Consider the following 10,149-nt stretch of genomic DNA (forward strand, 5'->3'; position numbering starts at 1 on the left):
GCAGCCCCATGAGAGCTTTGGGATTTTAAGGGGATAAGGACAGAAGGCTAAATAGGTGCAATTTCATACCAAAAAATAATTTTTTAAAAAAGTGAAGGACAGATGATTGGAAGTACAGGTAGTCCCCAGTTTAGGGATGAATTCCGTTCCCAAGGTCTGTCCTTATGTCGAATTTGTATGTAACCTGGAACAGTATTATTGTATAATACTGTATAAGTTGTATTGTGTAATTAACTCAAATCATTGTGTATTTAACTTGAATCATTGTGTATTTAACTCAAATTTTGCTACAGAAGGCTCCATTCTTAACTATGGGTTGTCCTTAAACTGGGCGTTCTTAACCTGGGGGCTACCTGTACTAGATTAAGGGCAAAATGATAGCTAAGCTAGTGATTTCTGCTATAAGTGTGCCATTTCAGTCCAAAGCTAGGCTCAATGGTTACAGAGGGATACACCATGGACTTTTATTTTTTATAATACAGGTAGTTCTTGCTTAGCGACTGCCCTGTTTAGTGACTGTTCAAAGTTACAACAGTGCTGAAAGAGTAATTTTATGACCGGTCCTTATACTTATGACTGTCACAGTGTCTCCATGGTCACATGATCAACATTTGGGCGCTTTGCCACTGGCAGGTGTTTATGACTGTTGCAGCATCCTGCAGTCACATGATTGCCATTTGTGCACTTCACAGCCAGCTCTTGACAAGCCGAGTCAATGGAGAAGCCAACAGTGAAATTGCAAGTTGCAGTCATGTGATGTCTCACTTAGCGATGGAGTTGCCAGTCCCAATTGTCATTAAGCAAGGACTACCTGTATGTCTCTCTTCTTAGACGCAACTGTCTCTGTGCATATAGCAGATGCTGACACAGACTGAATGACTATCCGAAGTTACAACAGTCAGATTGCTTTATCCAGCTGTCCACTAAGATCAACTACAGGAGAAAAGATAAATAGTGAACAATCGTGGCTCCACCCATTGCCCTGTTAAATATTTTAAGATGGGGATAAGCAGCACGATGCCTTCCAGAGAGTTGTTTTACTATAATTTCTGCAGCCTCTTACTGTTTGCCAAACTGGTTGAAACTGATGTGAGCTAAGCTCCAAAACATGGCAGAGAACTTGCATTTGAAAGAGTTCAGCCTTTTAGCACAAAATTCATACAACAGCCTCCTCCACCCCAGCCCTTCATATACAGTTATATTCTTGGGATCTCCTTTTGAATGAGCTGCTGGTTAACATTGCTATGTACGCCATTGGCTTTAAGGGGGCCTTGACCTTGGTGACCATCCTAAAAGAGAGAAGTTTGCTTTTAGGAAATCATTTTAGCCAGAAACATTTGCTCTACAACAGGTTGCCTCCTGGCATATTACAGAGCTTTGTGTTATCCTGGTGTGTGATAGCTCACCAGCAATAAAAGTGCTTCAACCCACTTCGTAGATCTGTAGAATGTAAAAGGCTATCAGGAGGGGCCCAGAGGTCCAGGAGAAAAGTGTGCCCTTTTGGGGGACCCTTACTGGTATAATGATCCAGACTGCATGTCACAACGGCAAAAGAAGGCATTGCTATGAGGTCTGCTGAGTTGCTTTGACCAATGACAGGGTATCACCGAGGCTATCTTGCATGAAGTCTTCAGCTAGTGTCAGATAGTCAATGGAAAGTACATATGGCTGATTAATAAGGAGAAGCAGCCAAGAGGTCAGGGGGTTTCAGTCATATTCATAGGAAGAGCATCCTTAGAATCAATCCGAGGAGCCCATTCTGAATAGTTGAGCTATTCAGGATTCTGCATAGCCTTCAAAGAGGTCTTTAACTGGGTGTCCTATTCTAAAATTCTTTTTGATCAAGGAAACCCAGCTGGGGAGTCTTAGTACCACAGCAAAACTGACAACTGAACAAGAAAGATTGGTGCTCAGGTGTAGTTTTCAGTGTTGCAGAGAGTGTATCAAGGAGATAAATGAGAACAGGCAACAGTCCAATACTTGCTCAGGGATGAAGCATTGCTAAATTGTAGCAAGAAAGATTGATGGAGAGTCCTAAAATATTCAAAGGTTGATTGGGCAGAAACCAGTGCAGTGCACATTCAGTACAATAAAGGCAGTTTTTCATCTATCTGGGGTGGGGTGGGGGGGGAGATCTATGGTCTTCCAGATGTTCTTGAACTCTAACTTTCATCATAGCAAATCACTGGCCGTGTTCTTTGGAGCTGATTAGAGTCAAACAACATCCATAGGTCCCCATGCTATCTGCCCTTAATCTAGACCATATCTCAGAAGTCCACAGAACCTCTCAACTATTGGGGGGAAGGTAAGTATCATATATATCAATGATAAACTCTTTCCTTTTCCAAGAAGAACCTTACGAATTGCAGTTCTGTGAGGAGGCAGGGGTTCTGAGCTCAGAACTTCACTGTCTTTAACAAACTAGAGATCCCAGAATTCTCGGAGGTGGAAAGCCCTAGCAGTGAATATGACCTAACAGAAACAAATGTTTTTACTGTTGAAGTAAAGGTGATACACTTTCTTTAGGGGATTTGTTTCCTTGATGTCTAATTGGTACATTAGCACATTCCAGATAAGGGGATTTTTTGTGTCAATAAAAGTTGAGAAAAACAGACACAGTTGGGAAAAGTATCCCCAAAGTATGTAAACCTTATCAAGAGCTAGACCTCCTGCCTCTGTTCTTGATGTATCAACTAGGTGTAATGCCCTGCAGTTTAAACACAAAAAACACGGTGCTAGACATACAGCTACACAATATGAAATTGTCCATCAAGAGGACATTGGCTGAGGGGATGGTAAAGGCAGTGTAGCAAGGTCCTCCATGGTTCAATTATCAGTGCCCAGGAATAAGCACGCAAAGGCCTGACAGCCTCACATGCCTTATTAGTGTTACAGGGTCCAAACAGTTCTTCCCAATGGATTGGTCTTGCCCCTTCATGCCATTTACCCCCTCCTACACCCAGAGTGGCACATATCAGGTGGAAGAACCAAAGGTCAGGAGGTGAAGTAGGAGTTTTGCATGGAGTACAGCCTGTCGATAGGGTTGCCCACTCGAGTTTGCAGGAGGTTGGCTTCAGCCGCAGACAGCAGGCAATCACCCAAGTGGCCAATGGTGTCGCTGTCCATGTCATGGAAAACACCTTCTGAATCTAAATTGAAAAGGAAAGAGATTGTAAAAATGGCTTGGGAAGGTGAAGGTTCTCAAGCTGGAGTAAGTCAATCTTTCTTCTCTGGGAGAGAAACTTGATGGGTCAGAAAATACAACCACCACCAGATTCTTGTCGGTCTCCAGTTATTATGGCATCATGGGACCTTATGATCTGTAACTCTTGGCCCCAACTAGTGATGGCTCAAGGAAAGAAAAGGAACCATCTCCCCCCATTCCCTAAGAAGGGTGGTAGCTGTTGCTGTTCCTCACGGTTGCTGTAGCTCAATCCATGCAGGTGAACTAGTCAGAGCCAAGAATTGGCAAGGCAATCACAGCCCTCTTCCCTTTGCTCCTCTTCCTCTCATTCTCAGGGCCAATGCAAAAGTACCACTTTCAGTGTCGGGTAAACGCTCACACACAGTCATGTAGGACAGGTGCATTACAATTCACTGCCCAATAGATGTTCACAGATCACTTTGGAAGGGAGAAAGAATAGATGGGACTGATGTGGCTCAGATAGCCAAAGGCTGCCTTCCTGTTTTTGGGGAGACATAATCATATGCAACCACGTTGGAATAGTGCTGGCAAAAAAGAAGAACATGTTACAGATATATCAGAAAGAGGCGATACAGCAATTGGATATCTGGAAGGGAGAAGCAGAAGGAATTTGAGGAAGATGAGCTCACCGTACGGATGAAGATGGTCTCCTGGCAGCTGGGGTGGGGTGAGTCCTTGCCGGTACAAGTCTGTGCTGTAGCTGTTCTGATCCAAGGGAAGCAGCTGCTGCTGTGCGATCCTGGAGTAGGGCACCATGAGCCCATCTATGCCATGCACGCTGGCGCTATCTGTCGAGCAATTGGTGAAGCCACAGTAAAGAGGGGGCAAAACGTCTCTAGGAGATGTTCGTAACAATAATACTTTGATACAGAACAATGATAATTGAAGCTACTTTCTCCAAGTAGAAAGTATAGAAGTTGGGGAATATAGGCTATAACCATAGTAATGGATCAATACTTCTTAGCCAAGATACATGTTTGTAATGAAAATAAAGTCAGGAATTGCTTTTATATTGCTCTCTTGATAGCAGAAATTTCAGTTTTATTTCTTTTTAAGTAAGTTTCTGGCTTTCATGTTTCAGATAAAGAGTTAGCATGAGTGAGCAGAAACTCTTGAGTGCTTAGAAGCCAAATGTGGTTTTTGACAGAGCTTTGATAAAACTTGTCTGCATTTAATGTTAATATAACTGTCATGGCCTTTCCCAGGGAATTAGGGAGAGGATAGGTCTCTCTCTAGCAGAAGCACCAACATCCCAACAAAACTATATAATTCCCAGGGTGCCTTGTAGGAAGGTTGGAAGCCAAGATAGTTAAACTGGTTTACATTTCTGGTAGACACGTAACCAGAATACTTCTTGTTCTTCTAATTAGTCATTGCAAACACTGTTTAGTTAAAATATAGAGATCTGATTGCATAAACCAGGTTCCACACAATCACCAGAGATGATCAAATCTGTGTAAACTTTGTATATGTCAGTACTCATTGCTCTCCTATTTAATGTATGCCATACCTTACTCTCCTTTTAAGGGCAAGAATTATTGAGCCAGTATTGTTCCCTGTGGGTTTGCTGCCTGCTCTGCATCTGCAACTGTAATGTAACTGAACCACAAAGGCATTTATTGAATATTAAAATTGTCTGCCTGAAAAAGGGTTGTTAGATCTTATCACAGCAACGGGATGTTGGACTAGAACTTTTCTCTTTGCTTTACTAGGTTTCTCCCCACCCCCCCTCCCCTTTCAGGTTATTTTGGATATCTCCAATCTGAAATGTTAGCATCTCATTCATTCTCTGTGTGTGGGAATTAGATCAGAATAATGCTTCTGGGGCCTAAAGTCCATCTTATCCAATTTTGGTCCTCAGATATCTTCCCCTCCTTGCAATGGCTCTGCAACAGGCAGAATTTAACAGGTGACAAAATTCCAGTGGGGAAATCTTATTCATCCAAAATATATGTAATCCTTCAGAAAAAGATACTTGCCAGTCCAGATATACCAGATACCTTGATCCCAAGTAGGACTGTGCAAGGATTTCATTGCGGTTATATATTTATGGATTAAGTAGTTAACATGGCTGTTCTGATGAGCATGTTTTATTTTCTCAGGAGGACTGTGTGAATTTAGGGGTGGGGGCAGTGGCATTCTTCTAAGTAGATTCTGGAAGCTGGGGTTTTGTACGTGTATGTCTGAATATTAGGTGGGGCAGAAGGTTTGCAGAAATACTGGGCTCCATGCTAGATTAGTGGGCTAATTGGAACTCCCCTCTTTTTTGCATTTCTCCCTTCTCCAAATGATATGATGAAATTTGCAATTCACCCCCCCCCACACACACACACACAAATTAGGAGTGTTGGCACTTCGAGGTAGTCCAGACAAGAAGCACAACTAGGAGCATCAGCACTATTTTTATTGTAAGGTTACATTAAACAGAATCTTGCAAGACTGAAAGTTCTGGAAAACTAGGGAGGGTCCCTTCTGAAGTGTTTCCCGTGCTTCCCCCCCCCCCTCCCCAGTGGACTGAGCTCCCTCTTATCAGACCATTCCCTAGGCTGCAGGTCTGTCTCCCAAGGTCATTCCCACATACCATCACAAAATGTTTTAAAATTCAGGGTTTTTTTTGTTTTTGTTTTTTACAAAAATCATTCCAAAATGAATATTTGAAACAGATGGATACAAGACTGGGATGGTACCAGTTTCTTAATGAACACTTGAGAAAGCAACATCAACCAGAAAAAGACCAATCTACCTCTAAGAACTCTGTCATTCTTGAGATGTTGGTCCCCTCTCTTCTTACCTTCACTGTCCTCATTGCTCTGTCTGCTGCTGCGTCCATTTCCCCTCCCCGTCCCTAGACGGGGGTTTCCCAGCTGTTCTTGCTCCTGTTGCTGCTGTTGCTGCTGCTGCTGCTGCCGGCGGGCTATCTTTTTCATCTGCAAAGAGGTGTATGGATGCGCCTGGGTAGGTGTGCAACAAAGGGGGAAGGAAGGACAGAATCCCCTCCTAAATTGGACTGAGGGGGACTTTGACCTGCCCCTGCTTTGTAGATCCATTACCTCCCAATACATAGAATCAAAGGATTGGAAAGGGTCTTGGAGAACTTTTAGTCCAGGGCAGGAATCCTCAGACCATCCTAGATGATCGGTTGTCTGAACGTTGCCTGAAAACCTTCAGGAATGGAGCCTCTGCCAGTCCAGGAGGCAGGCTGTTCCACTACTTAATAGTTCTCGTGATCAGGGAAGTCTTTCTGATTTCCATAGCCATCCACCATCACCCTTTCAAGGGCTAACTGATCAGCAACAGAGCCCTGCCATGCTCTTGTGCCTGATACACAATTCAAACTGCAGAAACGGGCAAGTGTTTTAGTGGTCTGTTATTTTCATTTTGTGAGATGCAGTGAGAGCTTTCACTGAAGAGCAGCTAAAAACGCTTTCAATATTAATGAAAGTAAAAAGTATTTGCAACAGGAAAATAAATGTTATCCCCTAGTGATTCCCTCCCAGATGAAATTGCTGTTCAACAAATAGCTGTAGGATTGTTTATGAAGTTGGTACCCACAGCCATAAATTCTCATTTTGTACTTGTCTAATGGCTAAACCAGGGCTCCCCAAACTCTTCAGCTCATCAACCCCTTCATGAAGTTTCAGATGGTTCGTCCACCCCCAAACATTTATTATATGAAAATAATTTAATAAATACTACTGTAATAGTACTACAAATAATAATAATAACAATAACGAATAGTCCCATCAACCCTTGGGGGCTGATGTTGACCACTTTGGAGAACCCTGGGCTAAACCATTGTGGCTGACTCTGCTATGAGTGCATGATATATAAACATCCTCAATAAAGAAATAAAGTTGTTTAGAAATTAAAAATCTTTGATCCTGAATAAGAGCCACACTTTTATCTCAGTTTCCCCCTTTTTATATAGTTCTTGTATGGTTTTGTAACAGGTAAACATTCAGCAAGGGCAGTCATCCCCAGCTATTAAAGGAAACAGTTCACCAGGCAAACTTCTGCCTATATAACACATACCTTAGGCAGTTATGGTTATCAAAACATTGAATGAATTATTTTGATTGCTCATTTGTGTGTGTGTGTGTCTTTAAATGACAGGATATTTAGAATAGCATCCTTGAGTCAAAACATTTAAATTTTGCATGCTTTTATTACATGCTTTTCTATTATATGAAGTCTTTTAAGTCTATATTGTACTGAATTCAGTTTTCAGGCATTTCTGAAGCATACTGAGTTTGTTGTTCTTCTATACAGTGGTACCTCTACTTACGAACTTAATCCGTTCCGTGACTCTGATCGCAAGTCGAGTTGGTCGCAAGTCGAAGTAAATTTTCCCATAAGGTTCAATGTAATTACCATTAATCCATTCCGGCGTCCGTGGACCACGCGTCAGGGGCGGAAAAACGGCCGCTGACCACGCGGCAGGGTGGAAAAATGGCTGCGGACCACGTGTCAGGGGCGGAAAAATGGCCGCGGACCACGTGGAACGGGCGGAAAATGGCCACAGACCACATGGCATGGGCAGAAAAATGGCCGCGGACTACGTGGAACGGGCGGAAAATGGCCACGGACCACGTGGAACGGGTGGAAAAATGGCCGCGGACTACGTGGAATGGGCGGGAAATGGCCACGGACCATGTGGAACGGGCGGGAAATGGCCGTGGACCATGTGGCACGGGCGGAAAAATGGCTGCGGACCACGTGGAACAGGCGGAAAATGGCCGCAGACCACGTGGAACGGGCAGAAATGGCCGCGGATCCGGTTCGTAAGTCGAGGCGAGTTCATAAGTAGAGGTAAATTTTTGGGGCTGGAGCTGATTGTATCTCAAAAAATTCGTAAGTAGGGGCGTTCGTAAGTAGAGCCACCACTGTATATATAATGCCATGAACTTTTTGTTATTTGTATGTTCTTATTATAAGCTCCAGCAACTTTGCTCATAGTGTCTCAAGTACAACGAAACCTCCACCAACTAACCAACCAAAAAACCAAACCAACAAACCAACACCACACCTCAATCCCAGGGGCATTTTCATAAATCTGAAGACCAAGCAGGAGAAGGAAGCCTGTGATTTTCCAAACACTATTGGACTCCAACCAGTCCAGCCAGAAGAAACTTGTATGGTTACAAAACCATACAAGAACTGTATAAAAAGGGGGAAACTAAGATAAAAGTGTGACCCTTATTCAGGATCAAAGATCCAGTGTTTGGGAGAAAGTGGGTTGCCTATTTCAGGTGACCAAAAAACCCTCAACTTGGTTTCAGAGAAGTCATGGTGGAACAATGTTTTTGTGAGACAGAAGGTTCCCTAATGACTTTTGACTTAACATAGATTCCAGTCAGCCATTTGTTATAGTGTTGTTGGAAGTTCACACTGGTGTTAGAGATGAGAATTTACTGGGATTGAGAGGGAGTATTTTAGGAGCCATATATCCTCACCAGCAATCATGTCTGGTTTGGAATTCATGCTGTTGATGAACTTCTAGGTTTAGGAAATGAGTTAGCTCAAAGTTAGGGTAAGCAGAAGTTTGTCTGCCCCTGTTTGGCTGGAGATACGCTGTCATTCAAATGCAAAGCTCAGAAATGATCACTCACCTTGGCTCTTTGATTCTGGAACCAGACCTGCACTACACGGACAGTCAAACCAGTTTCAGCTGCTAATGTCTCTCTCACCTGCCCATTGTAGAAAATAGAAAAGGAGTGGTTAAGAAGCTAAAAAGAGTTCCAGAATCTGGAAATCTGGACCAAAATACATGTCAAAATAAGGAAGCCCTCCCCATAGTCACTAATGGTGACTTTGAGTGGGTTGTGCTCCATGACCCCTCACTTGTGGGGTGCTGCAGGGCTCAACTCACTCTCCTCTTTTGCTTAACATCTACATGAATCTAATGGGTGAGATCATCCATTGATTTGGGGTCAGGTATCATCAATATGCTGATGATACCCAATTATACACTTCAACCCTGAGCTGTGATACTGTTTAAGTCGTGAGCCAGTGCCTGGAAGCTATGGAGGCCTGGAGGGGGAAGAACAGACTCAGGCTCAATCCTGACAAGACTGAGTGGCTTTGTTCATTTGACCCCTCTGGCTCCAGGGACCTCCATCTTTAGTCTTTAATGGGGTCCCATGCAAGACTGGTGCACAACCCTCTTGAACTGCAGGTGACAGCTGTGGCCAAGAGAGCCTTTGCACAGGTTCACCTTGTGTGCCAGTTGCACCCATTCTTGGACTGGGATGGTCTTCAGAGAGTCACTCATGTCTTGGCCACCTCTTAATTGGATTACTGTAATGTGGTCTACATTGAGATGCCTTTGAAGACCACCCAGATGTTACAGCTAGTTCAGAATGCAGTTGGGCAGACAGTGATGGGCATGTTGCAGTATGTGCACATGTTCCCATTGCTTCACAAGCTCCACTGGTTGCCAGTTGGCTTCTGGGTGCAATTCAAGGTGCTGGTTATCACCTATAAAGCCCTGCATGGCATAGAGCCTGGTTACTTATAGGACCACCTGCCTCCATATGTTTCCACCTGTTCAGTCAGGTCAGCTAGAGTTGGCATGCTCCGGGGCCCATTGATTAAGCAGTGTCATCTTATAGGCCTTAGGAAGTGTGCCTTCTCAGTGATGGATCCTCTCCTGTGGAACAATATCTCTCTGGACATTCGTACTGCTCCTACCCTTCCAACTTTTTGCAAACTGCTTAAGACTTGGTTGTTTTCCCAGGCCCTGGCCTAGGATATGGGTCAAGCCCCTTTGGTTGGTTATTGGCTGCTTGGCTTTGGGGGATTTTGGGTTCCTGGACACCTGTCTTCTTTTTCTTCTTGATAAATTTTGTTTTCTTTTCATTTTTTTTATCTGTCAGCTGCCCAGTCGGGTGGCCTCCACATTGAAATAATAAATAAAACAAATAAAATAAATATGATATCTTTCA

At 43.5% G+C, this 10,149-nt stretch overlaps 2 protein-coding genes across 3 annotated transcripts in view; one reads left to right on the forward strand and one right to left on the reverse strand.

Annotated features, from left to right (window-relative positions):
- The window catches only part of CHCHD5 (coiled-coil-helix-coiled-coil-helix domain containing 5), a 31,737-nt gene that overhangs the window by 15,338 nt on the left and 6,250 nt on the right, over positions 1-10,149 (forward strand). The window lies entirely within an intron of this gene.
- The window catches only part of LOC103048895 (LIM homeobox transcription factor 1-alpha-like), a 64,581-nt gene continuing 57,426 nt past the window's right edge, over positions 2,995-10,149 (reverse strand). The window contains exons 4-7 of the mRNA XM_088138484.1: positions 8,815-8,892; positions 5,997-6,156; positions 3,835-3,993; positions 2,995-3,149 (exon numbers count right to left, since the gene is read on the reverse strand). Coding sequence (XP_087994610.1) covers positions 2,995-3,149; positions 3,835-3,993; positions 5,997-6,156; positions 8,815-8,892 — 552 coding nt within the window. The remainder of the gene's footprint in view (positions 3,150-3,834; positions 3,994-5,996; positions 6,157-8,814; positions 8,893-10,149) is intronic.

The sequence above is a fragment of the Python bivittatus genome, unplaced genomic scaffold, assembly GCF_059951505.1.
Source record: "Python bivittatus isolate LINGU-HERP-01145 unplaced genomic scaffold, Pbiv_v1 ctg000220_np1212, whole genome shotgun sequence".
Lineage (NCBI taxonomy): Eukaryota > Metazoa > Chordata > Lepidosauria > Squamata > Pythonidae > Python > Python bivittatus.